Genomic DNA, 19,243 nt, shown 5'->3' with positions numbered 1-19,243 from the left:
CAGAGAGGGGAAATGAGGCACAGAGCAAGTAAATGGCTTGTGCAGTCACACAGGAAGCCTGTGGCAGTTCAGTGCCTTAATCACAACACCCTTGTCTTGCCTCTGGTGTATTAGTCATTCTTAGATTACCTTATGGTTTACCAGTTTGATACGACCGACTATTGACCTTGTGTATTTCTGTTATTTCAACCCTGTTTTAAATTACTGCACCGTATGCCAGGGTGTTTATTTCTTTGAAAATATGAGTACATCATCATCATAAAGAGTAAACTGACAGAACTACTGCAAAATCTTTCCCAGTCTCACCTAAAACCCATTCAACAGGTTCCAACTTGGGGCTCAATCCCTTAGTCCTTACACAGGCAAAATTCCTACTGACTAAAATTAACGGCTAATTTGTGTGGTATTCACTGATTTAGTATTTGACTATATCTACCCACTGCTTTTCTCAGCAGAAAAGAACAGAAAAAAGTCAGTTGGCAAAAAGCAAAGGAAAATCTAATAGTTTTTTTTAGTTTAACATCCTTGTCCTGAGCAGAGATGGCCATTGTGGGAAAACTCACACTTGCAAATATCCATAGACAAAATCCCACCACACCCCAAACTTCAGGCCAAAAACTTTGAACTTGAGTGTTTGGGCATGACAACTCAATGGCCTGAACTTCTCAGGTGCTGAGCACCATTTTCTGAAGACCAACACTTCTAAAAAACTATGCCACTAATTTACAGGGCTCAGTTTAGACACTCCACTGTGACACCTTGTACCAGGTCACCTCAACTTGAAATGATATGTATGTTTTATGATAAGTCTGTCTTGACTATCCTGATCAGAAAAGTGTCAGTTGGTGGCTTTGTGGCATTCACTCTTGTCTACAGATTGAACCTCTCTAGGGCGGCATTCTCTCCTCCAGCAACATCCATAATCTGGCATGATTTTAGTTAGTAAGATGACCACTTATTGGCTACGTCTACACGTGCCCCAAACTTCGAAATAGCCATGCAAATGGCCATTTCAAAGTTTACTAATGAAGCGCTGACATGCATATTCAGTGCTTCATTAGCATGCGGGCGGCAGCGGCGCTTCGAAATTGAGGAGCCTTGCTGCCGCGTGGCGTGTCCAGACGGGGCTCCTTTTCGAAAGCACGCCACCTACTTCGAAGTCCCCTTATTCCCGTGAGCTCATGGGAATAAGGGGACTTCGAAGAAGGTGGCGTGCTTTCGAAAAGGAGCCCCGTTTGGACGCGCTGCGCGGCGGCAAGGCTCCTCAATTTCGAAGCGCTGCTGCCGCCCGCATGCTAATGAAGCGCTGAGTATGCATTTCAGCGCTTCATTAGTAAACTTCGAAATGGCCATTTGCATGGCCATTTCGAAGTTTGGGGCACGTGTAGACACAGCCATTATGGGTTTGGCCATCATCCCAATATCAACCTCCCAGTTTGTATCCTTGGGGAGTGTTATCAGCAAGAATGGGGGCAGTGAAGAGGACATTAGTGCAAGAATATGAAAGGTGCAACAAGCCTTTGCCATTTTATGGCCAGTCTGGTGTACAACAGCCATTTCAACAAGAACCAAACTATGTATTTTCCCTTCCAATGTGAAATCAGTGCTGCTGTAGGACACGGAGACATGGCGCATTGTCCAGAGCAACATTAAGAAAATGCAGATGTCTGTCAATAAACGCCTTAAACATATTCTCCAGCTATAGTAGTATGATAGAATGCCAAATGAAACCTTGTGGAACAAAATAAACCAGAAGCCAATGGAGGTCCAGACGAGGAAGAGAAAATTGCAATGAACAGGCCACATCCTGCAGAAGGACTGCGATGAATGTATCACGAGACAAACATTAGAACAGAATCCAAACGGAAAGAAGAAAAGGGATGTTCCAAACAAACAAGGTGACAATGTTTTCTGGACTAAGTAAAAGCAGCTGGCTTAATATGGGATCAAATCAAGACTACAGCAAAGGATCGCATGAGTGGGAGAATGACTGTGGAGGCCCTAGGCTCCACTAGGAGCCCAAAGGACTAATCATCATCATGGTCCAGCAAATTCTCTCATTCAGCACTGGTCACTTACACTGATAAAGCTACTTCCCCTCTTAGTATCAGAGATGAAAGTGTTATCTTTCTCCTCTGCACATTATACATTTCTGTTGCTTTTTCTTTGCTGATACAAATGCTTAGATTCCTCCTGCCCACAACTTACTATCCTGAAGAACAGAAAAAAAAATGAGGAAGAAATTAAATGCTGACTGAAAACTAGATTGTCTCATCTGTGATAAGAGGTAAAAGCAGCTGGCTTAATTTTCTCTAATTCTCATTAGTAGATTCACTATATGAACTTTCAGAAAAGTTAGAAAGTGACAATATCTGAGCTGTGAAGAGGCTGCTCTTAAATGATTATTTTTCTTTGTTCCAATAGATGGCACACAAGACCATTTCAGAATCTCTCAGCTAAGCTTTTCGACTTAACCTGAAAAGCATTTTGGTTAGTTAATTCAGATGGAGCTTGAATAGTGTATTGCGTCTGAGCAAATAGAAGTATTAAAAAAGTACTGAAACTTGAAACTCTTGATTCCAAACCTAGCCAAACCTAGTAACTGTATCAATATCCATTAAGTAGGTTCAGCAGAGTTCAATTTTTATTTTTTTCATAATTTCTGTGGCTCTCAACCTTCATTTTAAATGGCCTTAAATTATCAATTAAAATTTTTCACATATGCAGAAAAATATGGGAATGTGAGTGAAAGAGAAATTAATGATTTAATGTCAGTAGATGCTAAGTTTCCAAGTGGTAAAGCTTTATTCATGTTAGTACACAAATTGTCAACATTGCATGTCAAAATATATAAAGTCAATGTCCTTAAGTCAGTTCTCAAGCAACATTTTTTTTAGTTTACTTATCTGTAAATTTTGATTACCAGCAATGGAAACATTTCTTTTGTCAGTTTGTGTGTGTATGGCTAAATTGACACATACCAATAAAATCTAATCCTTTCAATTCTACTTTAAGGTATCTTCAGATTATCTGCTCTGTGCATTCATTTATATGTCTGATATCAAAAATACCAGTGTGTCAAAATTTAAAATTTTCATAGGAATGGTGAATCAGTAACTGTATAAAAGTATAATAAACTAACTAGAGAATATAATATTAGCAAAAAATTACAATATTGTATACTTTTATAAGCCACTATGTAGGGAGAAAGATCAGGTTTTTGTACTTCTTATCATATAAACCATAGTTCTATATATTAATCAGAAAATAGACATGTGTAAACTTGGTATGTATATTGAGCAGTGTCAAACAAATTTAATTAGGCTTAAATGAACTCAGTATTCCTGTATGCTTGCCTCATTAGGGCAGATTTAATGGTTATAATTCATACAAGTATCATGGCATACCAACATCTGAATCTTCCTGTCTGGTCAGCGAAGAAGCTATTAACCTGATCAACTTTTGTCAGATGGTCAACAATCACACATTGTTAAAACACCATTGTTTATAAAATGAAAGCAAACATTTGAAAAAAAAAGTTTAGGTTATGTGGAAAGAGTTGTAAAAACAACTCCCAAAGCACCCCTCATTATTTTTCTAGCCCCATACACTACAGCAAAATGGGTGTGCTGGGAATTTGTCCAGATCTGACAGCGGAACGCTGAAAACAGCTGTACTAGAACCACCAGAGCCTGACTCAAGCCTAATTTGCAGTCAACAACATCACTCTGTTAACCCTCTCCTCTCTAGATTTCCATACATATGAATTTCCAATTGTCTCTCACAATTACAGTGTCAGTCTTTTTTGTTATATTAAATTACAAATAAAAGTGTTATGATGAGCAGGTGTATATATAACAAATAATCAAGCAAATTGCTCCAACTGAAGAAGAAAAATATAAGCCTACAGGTTTTACACCACAGACTATGCTCTGTAGTTTGGAAATGACTGCAGTCACGCACACAGCACAGTATTCTGCAAAGTTCAGCTTTTATGTACATGTATAAGACAAATGAAAAATAAACTGTAAACAGTTCCTTTATCTCAGTTTAATGCTTTAAAAGGCTCTCTAGGATCTAGATAAAACACGGTTATAAAAAGGGTAATAAAATGGTACATCTTATAATTATGCTCATTATTGATGAAACATATAAGGTGATTATTATTAAACTGTTGAAGATGTTGTAGTAATGCTGACCAGCATTTCAAGGGCATGCTCTACTTGTACACGGAGGAGCATAAGAGTACAACAAAGATACTAAAAGGTTACGCTATAAAGCAGGCTTCTAAATAAATGAGTAAGCAGACAGATGATTCTTAACATTTGAACATGTCACTGATGTAATTCAAAAATGATCTTGCCTGATAAAATTTAATATAATTTTCAATCTGTAAATGTAACTTATAGCAGTTCGTGTAATATTATTTCCTAGGATTTTCTTATTGGTAATATAAAAAGTAATAGCTTTATGAACATAGCATAACTAGTATCTTCATTACAAGCATCAGAATCTATTAAATGTTTAGAGTGCTGAAGAAAGCAGTTTTGGACTAAATACAAAGCTATTTAAAATAGGCTTCACAATTAATTTACCTCAAGAATTTGATCACCAGCCCAGAGTCGGCCATCTCTAGCTGCTGCACCTTCTTCATAAACTTCATGTATAACTATAGCATCCTGTAGAAGAAACAAAATCCTCTGCATTAACTCTCACCCATTGTTAAAGTTTCTTAAAATGGATCCAGATCCAAATCATGCAGCTGATAATTGAGTACTGCTATCTTCAGAAGACACAACATTCTATGATGTAGTTGACATAAAGATAAGTAAAGCTATGCTACAGAGTTTTAACATATGGGGGTAAAAAATAATTACATCCATTCGTCATCCATCATCTACATTTTGGTTACAAATATTTTGCTTACCACTTCAAAGTAGTACTTCTTACTAGGTTTCTGTCATGTTTACACACTGGAGTCAACAAAATATGAACTCTACCTGAACTGGTGTATTAAGATAATTTACTTTTTTATGACATAATTTACGACAAGACTCTTCAGAGTTATGAGTACTTTTAAGGGTTTGGCATCGATGCACAAAGTGAGGCAGGAACTTGATGCCTTGTAGTGAATAGGGTTGGTTAGATCTGCAAGAAATGAAATCCAGAAGAAATGAACAATGGTCAATGGTAGTTTATTACTGATGTTGGAAACTGTTGGTAGTGGCAGATATAATGCAGGGAAGGTTTCACTGATACACTGCTGTTGCCAGCAACAGATGTCCCCAGAGAAAAAGCATTACAAAAATCACGTTCTCATGTTGCTAGTGCTTTCATTTTGCATGATTTTCCTTCACTCCAACAGATAGGGAAATACCCCATTGCAGCATTTCATAGAATCATAGGAATGGAAGGGACCTCAAGTGGTCCTGTAGTACAGTCCCCTGAAATCATGGCAGAAAAGGTATTTGTCTAATTCAGGGGTGGGCAAAATATGGGTCAGATGTGTCCCGTTCAGCCTTTGGATCCAGTCCACAGCCCACCAGGACCACAAGGCAGGCTCCCTGTCTGCTTCAGCCCCAGGCCACTCAAAGCAGCTGGCTGTTTAGGCCATGTGCTTCTAGACACCACATGCCCTCTGCAAAGGGGAGACGACTTCCTGTACTGTCCCACCCCCACCACAATCACTGCAGCTCCCATTGCAGCTCCTCCTAGATGGAAACTGGCCAATGATTGTTCTAGAGGTGGGGGCAGTGCATGAAGTCTCTCCCCACCTTGGGGGAGCAGCACAGACAGATCCATGGCCACAGTTCACCACCCCCTCCCACACCAGGTCACAATTCCCTCCCAGGCTCTGCATCCCCTCCAACAACCCTCCTCCAAGCCAGAATAATCTCTTGTATCCATACCCCCTCCTCAATCCTGCACACCCTGCTTTACTCCAATCCTCTGCCCCAGGTCACCACCCAAACCCTCTGCACTCCCCCTTTCAACCTCTACCCCAGGTCAGAATCATCTCCTGTGCACACATCCCCTCCTGGACCCTGCACCCAGGTCACAACCCCCTCGTTCACCCAAACTCCCTCTCAGACCCCACACTCTCTCCTGCACCCCTGTCCTTTACCCTGAGCTCCCTTCTGCACCCAACTCCATCCCAGACCCAACATTCCCTCCACAGAAAACTGCTGACCTCAACCACTTACCAAATCTTGGAGTGGCCCCCTTTAAAAATTATTGCCCACCCCAGTCTAACCTGTTCTTGGAACTCTCCAAAACTGGAGATTCCATATCCTCCCCATTCAATTATTTCAGTGGTTAACTACCCTGACAAACAGCACACAGGCATCGGGGAAAAAAACATGTATGTGCTTCTTCTCCTAGCTGATCTTTCAGAGAAGCTTCATGAAAAGATGGGTGAAATCAGGGTCCAAAACAGGAAAAGCACTCTTTTGGCAAGTCATGAGGCTTGAGAATCATAGACAATTAAGGGGAAAATTAATCAGTTGTTTTCACACAAATCACCTACAGATAGGCATATCCTTTCAGTGGTAGACCTGACTACCTCAGTGGGTTGAGACCCTCATTTGTTCTGAGCTAATGGCAACTGAATTAATCCCTCTGCAATATGTCTTTCTTCCTGCTCAGGACAAGAAGTGGAATACAAAGAGCTTCTTCCTGATGCAAGTGGGCAAAAAGACTAATCATTAGCTTTGCAAATGTTTGGGGGGAATGGGGAAAGGAAAACACAAATCAAAGGATGATAAAAACTAAAATGCACCCTGATCATGAAGGACAGTCACCTTCTTTCTGTGGCTTAACAAGAAGTCACACGGCAACTAGGGAAGGGTCTCCACAGAGGAAATGTATCTTGGGGAACCACTAGCTTAAGAAGCACAGCTCCGGGATTATGCAGAAGCCTCAACCTCTGCCAGATTCAGGAAACACTGGAAGTAAAATACCAGGCTGAACTGGCTCATAGGACCTCAACTGTGAGATCCCGGGGTTTGGAGGACGGGAGGTGGGAGGGTGATAGGGCTCCTCATTTCAGTCAGCTTGCTTGCTCATGGCAAGGAAGCTTTGGGGACGTAGTGGGGGACAAGGGGCAGTAGGGAGATGCAAGAGAGTGAGTGCTGCTCGTAAGAACTGAAGAAGAAAAGAGACCAAGCTGGACCAGGAGGAGGAAGTGAAGAATGCTGAATAACAGTAAGAAATGGAGAGGAGAAATCCTCCACTTCTAGAACCTTGACTTGGGAAAGGGAAGAGGGAGGCCTGAATTTCTGAAGAAACTGCACGAAATTCAATAGTTCTTGGTTACCTCCTCCAGATCACCACAAAGAGCTCAATCCCCAAAAGGCATATCATCAGTTCATTTTAATTTGCCATGTGTTCACTGCGTTCTTCCAGTCTCTGAGCTAGAAATCTGTATGGACCACCAGCACAACCTCCTTAACATCGAGCCACCACTTTGGCATTGTCAAGGGCATAATCTAAGAGGTTAAAAAAAATCTGGCTTCTTTGGGTCTGAATCCTCATTCAGTCACTGCCTCCTGTATTTTATTAGTTTCTTTTCTCTTAGGGCAGAGTGAGAGGCAGAGCTGGAGGACTGAGACAGGGGAGTCACGGAACATCTATCAGAAGACAAAAAACAGGGAAACAGTTGGCAGGCTCCTGCTGAAAAGACCTGTCACTTACAGTAAGAGTTAACTCCTTGTTTCTCAAGAGGCACAGCTATTTCCATTTGTCCTATACAGTAAGGTCTCAGAGAACGCGAACTCAGAGTACGCAACCCCACACTTATGCGACTGACCCCGATTCCTATAGTAAACCCCACAGCATAATTTCCAGTTGTGCTTAACTTGCTCCCCACTCCCTGGCTCAACCCCACTGGCTCTGCACACCCTGGGCTCAACCCCACCCACCACCCACACACGGCTCTTGTTCACACCCAACCCCTGCCTCGGCTTTAGCTCACCATCGCTCAGCTGCGACTCCGACTCAACTTCCCTGGTGCCTGTTCAACACCCCCTGCTGGCTCACCGCCCATGCATAGCTCTGGCTCACCTGCCACCCCCGCCCTGGCTCTGGCTCACTATCCCTCATGCATGGCTTTGACTCACCCTCCACCCCCTGCCCTGGTTTAAACCCTCCACTCATGGCTTCTGTTCAAACCCCTCGCATGCGGCCCTGTTTCCATACTCCTGCCCTGATTTAAATTCCCTGCGCGCAGCTCTGGCTCACCCCGCACAGCCCCAGTTCAACACCCCACCCCCAGTTCAATCCCCCCTGCCGGCTCACCACCCATGCCCGGCTCTGGCTCCAGCTCAACAGCCCCGCCACAGCCCAGCTCACGGCCCATGTGCAGCTCTGGCTCACCTGCCACCCCCACCTCTGGCTCACCACCCCTTACATGTGACTCTGGTTCACCCTCCACTCCCCGCCCTGGTTTAACCCCCCCCCCCACCCCAGTTCGCCCCACCCTGCCATCTCACTACCCTCGCCTGGCTCTGGCTCCAGTTCAACCTCTCGCTGCGTGCTGGCTCACCGCCTGCGAAGGAGTCTGACTCACCACCCTGCACACAGCTCCAACTTAAATCCACCCCTCTCCGCCCTGCAGCCCTAACCTACCCCAGCCTTATCCCCCCCACCTCCCATGGCCCCAACCCACTGCCAGGCTTAACCCTCCCCAACTGCCCCCCGCATCCCAGGACTTATCTTTCCATTGTTTCCATGGCTGCAGAACATGTTCTGCTGGGGAAGAAGCTGGATCGACACTTACGCGAAATCTGGGTTGCGAGAGGGTGCATGAAAGGGAACCCTCGTGTACTCTGAGACCTTACTGTACAAACAATGGGGCTATGTCTACACTACAGCGATGTTTTGAAACAAGTTCTTCCAGAAGATCTCTTCCAAAAAGACTTCTTTCGAAAGAGCACATCCAACTCACAAAAAAAAACAGATAAAAAAAATCAATCCAGTCTTTCAAAAGAGTGCCTACACAGCCCCCACTTGTTCGAAAAGTCGGCATTATGAGGACCGTTCTTTTGAAGAAAGGGCCCCCGGGGCATCTATCCACATTTTTTTCCAAAAGAATCTTTCAGAAAAAGGCGCTTTTCCTCATCTGGGAGAGGAAGAGGGCTGCCGGAAAAAGTGCTTTGATCTGAAATCAAAAGAACACAAGAGCGCATTTTGTGTAGATACTCTGTGTGTTCTTTCGGAAAAGGCCTCCCCCCCCCCCCCCAAAAAAAAAAAAAAAAAAAAAAAAAGAACTTGCTAGTGTAGATGCAGCCTGGGAGAAAAGAGCTGAACAACAGTAACAGTATGGGATGACAGCAGGAAAATAAATGTCTGAAAATATATGATTAAATGTTTTGACATATTACTTGCTGTCTCCCTGATTTAAAGAACAAGTAATAGAATTTCTTAACTCAAAGGTTTTTAAAATCAACTAATTCCCAGAGGCTCTCTTAAAGGCAGAATTTTATGCCCTACAACTTCTTGTTACTTAGTCATAAGTAGCCTGTATTCATCTAAAATACGTAATATATGAAGAATTCTGTATTAACTGGAGCACTTCCCATAAGGGAACAATAGATGTTAAACTATACACGTGATAATGTGAGCAATTTTTTTGTTTAATATTCACCATCTTATAAGGAAATAGTTGTATTCTGATTTGGTTAACTGATTGTACTGTTTGCCTAACCCAAAGTAACATATTTCAAACAAATTCAATGTGCACTAAAGTGTATTACAGACAATAAACATAGCTATTAAAGTTGATAAAGAGGGCAGGACCTTTTGCTGACTAGTAGTGCTATAGGATTACAGACACATCCACTAGCCCGGGGCGAGTAAAATATCATTATTGTTTCATTATCATCAGTCATCATAGTAAAGGGAGAAAAACAGCTTTTGTGTCTGTCCTTATAAATCTGTCATTACACTTTTAAAGGCTGGTTTATGGATAAGAGTGGAAGTCAACTTTGCATGAAGAGAGTCATTGGAGAATTTGTCCCCATATAAGGATTTTTCCAGTATTTAAAATAAATCCAGCAGCTGGTTACTTGTAGTCAGAGGAAGCCACACCAAATAAACTGTCCTATATAGCAGTATTTGTTTCCAAATTCACAGATCTAAATGTGGCACAGAAGACAAGAGTTCAGCAAGAGCAGCAAAGGCTGATTAATAGCAAAAATGTCTAACTTTTGTAAAAAAGTATATTTAATGTATCCCTGATATATGCAGAATGCTGATGCTTTGCAAATACCAACATTCACAAAAGATTAACAGATACCCAAAATGCAAAGCCAAAACACCACTGTAATAAATGTAAAAATGTGTTACTGTCTTGACATAAAAGCATTTTCAGTTTCACAATACTGAAAAGATTTTCTACAAAAGGTCTAGAAAAAAATCTGTTTCCCATTTAAGTACAAACCCCTGCATCAAATGTTCACCTGCCAAGTCCCATTTAAAAAAAAAAAAAAAGATTAACCCACAACTTCAATATGAATGTAATTTTTCATGCTAAAATATAGATTTATTTGAAGGAAATGGTAATATTTGTATTACATTTTATGGGCCCCTATACTTACATCTGGTCCATATTTATTCAAATTTTATTCAGCTTGCATAATATTTTTGCATGCAGTTATATTATTTAAGATCAGAAAAGCTCAAACATGAAAATTCAATGGCACTATTCATTAACATACCTTCAGTCTGTAGTCACAGACATTTGCAAACTCTCCTTTGATTTTGAAATAATAAAACTAAGGTAATAAGATGTTTAGTGTAAAAATATATGACTTAAGTAAGAATGATAGAAAGCGCTATGACTCACATGCCAAAGCAAACCAAAGGTTTTCAAAATGCATATATGCTCTCATGAGAGGGAATAATAAAAATACAGGGCCAGGAACAAAATTTTAACCCTCACTCTTGGGTTTTTTTAATTAAACTAAACTTATGAAGGAAAAGACCAGGACACAATTAATGTTGTAGTGGAGTGCTTGGGTGGCTACCCAGGAAAGAGTCAGGTGTTGCCCAGACACCAACATTAGGCAGTACATGTTTCTGGTTTTGGTGCACATCCACACATGCCTTGCTGCAACTAACAAAATTTATTCCACCCATGCATGATAACAACAGAGAGGAAACACTGGACACATCTGATGACGTGAGTCTGTGCTCACGAAAGCTCATGCTCAAAACTTTTCTGTTAGTCTATAAGGTGCCACAGGACCCTTCGTTGCTGTACTGGACACACTGTATATCGTAGGGTAGATCAGATGCATGAAAGCCTGAATATGTATGAGACATGAAGCCAAATGACAAGATGCTTCAGTTTCCTGTGAAGCACAGGTTTCCTGAAATCACTTTTTGAGATGTTCCATTGCCTTTGAATGCCTTTAGTTTAAATTTCGTCATTGATTTGTGTTCTTGAAAGTGATTGACCTTCTGCAGGCAGCTGCGTCTTGGAAAGTAGCCAACAGTCACCTGTACTCCTCACGGGAACTCTGTCAGCTATAGGACGGGCAATACTTTTTTATGTTTACTCCTCTTTGTGATGATTTGTATGCAATGGTTTCTTTTTGTGGGCCAATGTTCATTAGGAGCCAGGATGAACCCACTAATCTCACTTTTATGTTACCTGATTAAGAAAACCCAGTTCTCCACTCTTTCAGGCCAAAGGCATTAAAGCAGCTGACATCAAATTGCCTCCTATTTTATAAATTTGGTGATGAGCCTAACAACTTACAATTAAGTCACTTACAGGAGATATCTGTGCAATTTGCAATCTACATTGGTCCACCGAGAACTCAATTAGTTTAGCCCCTACACTGGGGCAAAACTATCCAGAATGCCAAAGAATTTTCTTAATGCTTGAAACATCAAAGGCCCTATCAACTTACAGTTTGCTATCTCCTTTAGCACTTTCCTACAGAACCATATTTTAAAGTAAAAGTTTAGAGAAATGACATTAAATTTAAAACAAAGTTCTGTAAGAGGGCAATTTTAAATGAGACTAACATTCCATTTATATACAGCTTTCAAAGCTTCTACCTGCTGGCACAAAGAATAAATCATCTACATTGATGCTTACTGATGTTTACTGACCATCTTGACTACTTGTTGATTACTTGTGTACTTCATAGACCAAAGACTAAAAACAAAAAAGATGAACTAACATCTTTTTTCCCTGAATGCATACTATTCAAAAAAGGTATTGAAAAAAAGTCTTTGTCAATCCCAAAAATATAATCCCATATACTTAATTCACACAGATTTAAGGCCATGAGGATGATGCTTTTATGACTACTTCTTGTTTCTGGCTGCATTAATCTTAGGACTTGGAATAGGTCAATTTAAGAGACTGATCAACACTTCTAGAAGCACTGTTTCCTACATATGATACAGTATCAGAGTAGCATGCTAGTGTATGTATATATTGATAACCGTCTATAGCTGTAACATCATACAGAGGCAAATATTTTATTGCCTATAAATCTCTAATGTCTAACTATATTCCAACTTTTATTGGTAGTAACAACTAGCTAATTTCTTCAAATAATTAAAACATAGCTTTTCACTTTTAAATCACATCTAAAGCATTAATTCACACAAACAACCCAAGAGATAGATATTATTCTCCTCCCCTCATCTTGTATGCAGGGAAAACTAGGAGTGAAAAGGGAGAAAGTGATTTCCTCAAATCCACCGAATTTTTAGAGCCATGAGTAGAATTAACTTTTGGCTTCTAGTGTTCAAACTATGCCTATCAGTTAAGTATGACAGTTTAGTTACATGCATTACATGGCTATAAAAGCATAGTTCAGAAATAAAATTAAGTATTTTTCCCTCAAAACCATGTTGGCTTCTTCTCCTGGATGATAAGATTTAAAACATAAAATTTCAATAGCCATTTCTGTTTGTTGGTTCATTCATCGTGTAACAGGCAATTAACACTCTGTATCTATATTCAGGAGCAATCTCTCAATAATGTCCTCTGTGGGGACAATATTATGCTCTTCATCAGTAGTGTAACCCAGTAAATATTTTCCATTAAAAACAAATTTTAGAACTAACTCTTTTTAGTGATTATACAGAAAACCTCCTAAACATCAAGTGAATTTAACAGATGTCGTTTCTGGTTGATTCTGCAAACAGCTTGAAAAAAAATTGCTTGTGTGAACTTGCTTTTATTCATATAAAAAGGTGTTTACCCTGAAACTTAATAATGTAAACTTAAATGCCAACAGTGTCAACTATTTCACTGTTGAACATTTTAGCAGAAACACTTTTTACCACCTTAAATCAATGGCTCCAGAAGCTAAAAACCACAAACTGTTCCCTCTCTGGTATCCTAATCCTCCATTTTGACTTCCTCTCGCACAAATACTACAGTGAAGCAATGTGTTTTCAAGAGTGCTCTTCAGTAAACAGAGAATGAATTTTTTGGTACCCCAACATTTTAATGCCCAATTTGATTAACACGGTACTTCCTGGGTTGTGTTTTCATTTTCACATTCTCTCTCTCTCTCTCTCTATATATATTATATATAAAAATGCTGCAGTTTAAAAATTTTATTTGAAGCAGCCACAGATTTTCCAACTTCACGTAGTCAGACACTACAGAACCCAAGCCCTTTAACACAGAAGTTAGGTCCAGGTTTCAGTGGTGTATGGGGGACTTGAGAGGATGTTATATAATGCTAAGTGGGCTCCTAGCATTTTTTATTGTGCTTTACTCACACATCCTAATTTAAAGGAGACTGTTTATATCCCAGATGATTTACTTGAATGGAAAGGAGAAGTCTTACCACACTATTCTTACAGAATTCAATGCTATAAAGGTGAGACCATACGCTGTGCTTCCTTAGCTGTATGAAGAGATGCAATAGAAAATAAGCAGGAAAACTCCTCCTCCATAAATGTCAGGAAAACACCAAAAGAGAAGACAATCCCAGCAAAAATGCTGACTGTCCTGACTTCTACAGATCTATCCTTCCAACAGCTATGTTAGTTCTTTCTGGTGCTCTCCTACTTCCTCTTTGAGTGCAGCCAGAATACTCAATTACAGTGCATTCACCATGACAGGTGGCGGTTGTTGTGGTTTTTTTAAATACAGATTATTAAGGTCTTCTTTCCAATAAAGAATATTTTAGTGAAAAAACTCGATTCTGATCTTCTGTGCTAATTAACCTCCTTGCAGCATTCTGTCATATTTTAATGCCTCTATTTTGTGAATTCTTATTATATCCATCTTGAAAGTCATACAATGTATTTAATTTTTAAGTGGTGCTCATATTTGCATGGCTATCAGATTTACTATACCAAAAGCTGGAGCAGTATATCATAAACTTAGAGGGTTTTTAAAATAATTTTGAACTGGACATTTCTAATCCATGAGAATGGCTGTTGTAGTTAACAGTGTGAGCAGTAAAAACACAACAACAACAAAAAACAGAGCAGCAAATGAATAATTGAATAACTTTGGCTGCAAACGTATCTAAAAACAGTTTGGGTTAGGTGTTGTTACCCTATCTTTCTAGATAAATTTAAGAGTCCTAACAAAAATACACAAGTTCTTTCTGGATCAGCTGACAAATCACAGTATTATCATCATGAGCCAAGTTATATCGCCAAAGAATCACAACTCAAAGATTATACAATTCCTGCCCTCCGAATATTTCTACAAAGTTATCCACACACAAAACACGTGGCAGATCAGATGTAAAACTACAGAAAAGGAAAGAAGGAATATGTGCTAAGGTCTTTGATAAGGCAGCACAGAGGGGAAATTTTCAGTAGCTTTGATGTGAAAGAAATTCTCATTTGCAGAAGTCTGTCCTTGGCTCTGTCATTGCTTGCTTATCCCCATATAGAGTACCTCTCTGTGACAGCTACAATATGCAGCTTATTCCTGTCTTCTACTTGTAGCATTTATATGTCATGGCCAGGTCTACATTAGGCCAAAAAGTTAACCTAAGACATAAAATTCCAGCTACGGCAATTGCATAGCCGGAATCAATGTACCAAAGATCCATTTTTCTGGCTGCCCACACAGCAGGAGGTTGATGGGAGAAACTCCCATCGACCTCCCTTTCTCCCTCAGAGAATGAGGAGTACCAGGGCTGAGTGTAGAGCCCTGATGGTTCAATTTAGCATGGTCCGCACTAGTAGTGCTAAATCAAACTCCGGAAGATGGACCCTGAGCAAGCTGATCTTCAGACAACTGTAAATGTACTCTATGTCTGCAAGACGGCAAATCCCTATTACTTTCAGACATGGTGGCGTGCAGTGTAAAAGAAGACCTAGATGAACGTGCTCCTGTTCTCTTGTTCCTTGGCCTCAAGAATGCCCATTTAAAAAAAATACAGCCAAACTTTCAAATGCAGACTTATTGTGGAAGCAGAATTCAAATTAACCATTACACTACAGAAAACTACAGGCCATGGATGACACCGTTTTGTGATGCACAAATAGGTCTGATATGGCTGCGGATATCTATGGTCCTGAGCATCAAATAACTCAGTGAAGGCATCAGACCACTATTTTGACTTTACAAATATAAAATTTACTCCCCCCATCCCACAGAGTTGAACGTGAAGGATGAAGAGAATCAGCTAATTAGCTACCAGTAGTTCCATTCCTTTGTTCTTAACATACATTCCAAAGAGCCAGAGGGAGGAAACGTCTTTCCAACAAATGCAAATTGTACTGCCCTCTGCTAGCTCCTGGTTTTGCGTTATTTTTCTTTTTTGCTTTATTTTAATTATATTTATTATTCTCTCAGTTTCCACCATCATTATCATCTCTTTGCACTAGACTGTGATCCTCCTTTCACATCATCATGAACGCATGGAAATAAAGGTTACGACAATAGACAAAAACAACAAGAAGCCCTGTGGCACCTTATAGACTAACAGATATTTTGAAGCAAGAGGACCAGGAAGGGTTGTAGATCACTGATGATGCACTGAAGAGGTTTTGGCTGGGGCCTGTATGTGATGGCCAGCGGTGTTTTGTTGTTTTCCTTGTTGGGCCTGTCTTGTAGCAGGTGGCTTCTGGGTACACATTGGGCCTTGTCAAACTGTTTCTTCACTTCCTTAGGTGGATACTGTAGTTTCAGGAAAGCTTGGTAAAGGTCTTGTACATGTTTGTTTCTGTCTGAGGGAACGGAGCAAATGTGGTTGTACCTTAGTGCTTGGCTGTATACAATGGATTGTGTGGTGTGCCCTGGGTGGAAGCTGGAGGCATGTACATAAGCACAGTGGTCCATGGATTTCTGGTATAGGGTAGTGTTTATGTGACCATCACTTATTTGCACGGTAGTGTCCAAGAAGTGGATCTCTTGTGTGCACTGATCCAAGCTGAGGTTGATGGTGGGGTGAAAACTGTTGAAATCTTCAACAGCCTCTTTCCCATGGATCCAGATGATATCATTAATGTAGCACAAGTAAAGGAGGGCCGAGAGCTGAGGAAGCACTGTTCCAAATCAGCCATAAAAATGATGGCATACTGTGGGAACATGCAAGTGCCCATACCAGTGCCACTGATTTGAAGGTATAAATTGTCTTCAAATCTGAAACAGCTTGACAGAGCCAGATGTATACCCAGAACCCACCTGCTACAAGACAGGTCCAACAAGGAAAACAACAGAACACCACTGGCCATCACATAAAGCCCCCAGCTAAAACCTCTCCAGCACGTTGTCAGTGATTTACAACCCATCCTGGACAACAATCCTTCACTCTCACAGACCTTGGAAGGCAGGCCAGTCCTCACTCACAGACAGCCCACCAACCTTAAACAAATTCTTACCAGCAACTATAGACCACACCGCAGTAACACTAAACCTGGAACCAATCCCTGCAAACCTCAGTGCCAACTCTGCTCACATATCTAAACCAGCAATAGCGTCACAGGACCTAACCACATCAACCACACCATCAGAGGCTTTTTCACGTGCACATTTACTTATATAATATATGCCATCATGTGCCAGCAATGCCCCACTGCAATATACATTCGCCAAACTGGGCAGTCTCTGTGTAAAAGAATAAATGGACACAAAAACAGACATCAGGAATGGTAACATACGAACACCTGTAGGAGAACACATCAGTCTCTCTAGATACTCAACACATTGAAAAGTAGCAATCCTACAACAAGAAAAAAACCTTCAAAAACAGACACCAAAGAAACTGCAGATCTGCAATTCATTTGCAAGTTTGACACCATCAACCAAGGACTGAACAGAGTCTGAGAGTGGCTAGCCAATTACAAAAGCAGTTTCTCCACTCTTGATGTTCACAACTGCACATTAACTTGGGATAATGGGCCACATCCTCCCTGACTGAACAGACCTTGTCAACTCTGGCCCTCCCATAGACTGAGACTCCCTCCTTTTCATAAGCCCATATATTTAAACCCTACTCTGGAACCACCCCCACTCATGCATCTGATGAAGTGGGTCTTTGCCCACCAAAGCTTATGCTCCAAAATATCTGTTAGTTTATAAGGTGCCACAGGACCTCTTGTTGTTTTTGAGCATACAGGCTGTCTCCGCTACCCCTCTGATACTTAACACTAGACAAAACTGCCTCAAGGACTGGCCTGAGCATTAACAAGGAAAAGACCAAGACAATGAGGAACAATCAGTCCAACATCATCACACTGGGAGGGGGTGACCTGGAAGATGTGGAGCAGTTCACCTACTTGGGAGTATTATGGGCAGAAAACCACCATCCAGCATAGTCCTTCAAGATCTCAAATGGAACCCACAAGGAAAACGCAAAAGACGACAACCTTGGACAACGTGCAGAAGGTCTGCTGAGATTGAAGGACAACAACTGGGGTACTTCTGGAGTCAGCTAGAAGTTTTGTCCCAAGACAGAGTGAAGTGGAGGAGACTTGTAGATGACCTGTGCTTCACTTGGAGCACAAGTGTTTAAGCAGCAGTAATATGTCTACACTATAGAGCTTTGTCGACAAAACCCGGAGAGTGTCCAGATTCCCAAGGTGTTAAGTTGACAGTAAATTAGCAGAATGCAGCACTTTTGTAAACAGTCTTACCCTGCTCCTCACACAGTGTAATGCTTCAGTCAACAGAAAGCTGGACTGGACATTCCAGAGGTCCCCTGCTGACAAACACAGCTTCCAGGATACCAAGCAGCCAGTCTGTTGTGCTGGTTGGCCATTTTATTGAGAGAGTGGCCAAGCAGTCCGGCCTCTCTCTGTTGACAGAGTGGATCACTTGTGATCCGCTTGGCAATTTGGCTGCGATTTGTTGGCAGAAGTTTTGGCAGACAATATCTTCCAACAAAAACTTCTGTCAACAAACCGCTGTAATCTAGATATAGCCCTAATAACAAACCTCAAAATACTTCGTGGCCAGCTCACCAAATGGTGTACATCAGTTCTATTGCCTGAGCCGTGTCATATAAACCAACTGAAGATCCAGCCCCTTCAGGGCTATAATTTGTCCGTAATTATGCATATGCAGGTTTCATTGAAGCAAAGAGAGGTTGTATGCATGGAACTGAAGAAAGAATTCCTTAGGTTCCCACAGTAAATCCGTGACCAGAGTCTGATCTAATAAGAGCAACGTGTTTTCTATGAAGTAATGCTGCATACCCTTGAATGTTTAAAATGAACAAGACGAAGACCAGCTAAGATTTATTTTGGAAGGACCTGTAACTCAGGGGGAAAAAAAGGAAGTCAGACATTTTTGAATATTTATTTCATACAGATGAATCTCTCTATTGCTGGAAGCAAGTCAATAACTTTATAATGTGTTTTCTTTACAAATTTCTGGGACTTTAATAAACAATCCAACAAGCACCAATTCCAGTGTATAACTACTATTGAAGTTGAAGCACATTGTTGGGGTTTTTGTTGTTTACCCCTCAGCAGACACCTTTAGGACTCATTGTTATGAAGGTCTCAGGAAAAAAAAAAGTATCTTAGATTATTTATGATAGGCAACCACCTGGAAACTGAAAACATTTAAATGAAAAAGCAGAAAGGTGATTCAATATGAAACCATATATTTGAATTCCCTCAGTTATAGGGATTTTGATAAAGTGGAATTTGGACATAAACCATCCCACAATCTTAAAAAACAATCTGAAGCAACTGACATTTGAAAAACTTAAAGCAGTTCAACCCAGTTTTGCCAAACTCCACCTGCAAGAGAATCATGTATTGGAACCCTACAATCTTTGGAGTTTCAGAT

General features: G+C 40.7%; 1 protein-coding gene across 6 annotated transcripts in view; it reads right to left on the bottom strand.

The window, feature by feature from the left end:
- Nucleotides 1-19,243, bottom strand: part of PATJ (PATJ crumbs cell polarity complex component) — a 202,846-nt gene that overhangs the window by 29,698 nt on the left and 153,905 nt on the right. For all 6 annotated transcript variants that reach the window (XM_075002220.1, XM_075002217.1, XM_075002218.1 and 3 more), the window contains one exon: nucleotides 4,596-4,679. In XM_075002220.1, coding sequence (XP_074858321.1) covers nucleotides 4,596-4,679 — 84 coding nt within the window. The remainder of the gene's footprint in view (nucleotides 1-4,595; nucleotides 4,680-19,243) is intronic.

The sequence above is a fragment of the Carettochelys insculpta genome, chromosome 9 (assembly GCF_033958435.1).
Source record: "Carettochelys insculpta isolate YL-2023 chromosome 9, ASM3395843v1, whole genome shotgun sequence".
In the NCBI taxonomy this organism is placed as follows: Eukaryota; Metazoa; Chordata; order Testudines; family Carettochelyidae; genus Carettochelys; species Carettochelys insculpta.
This window is presented reverse-complemented; position numbering and strand designations above follow the sequence as displayed.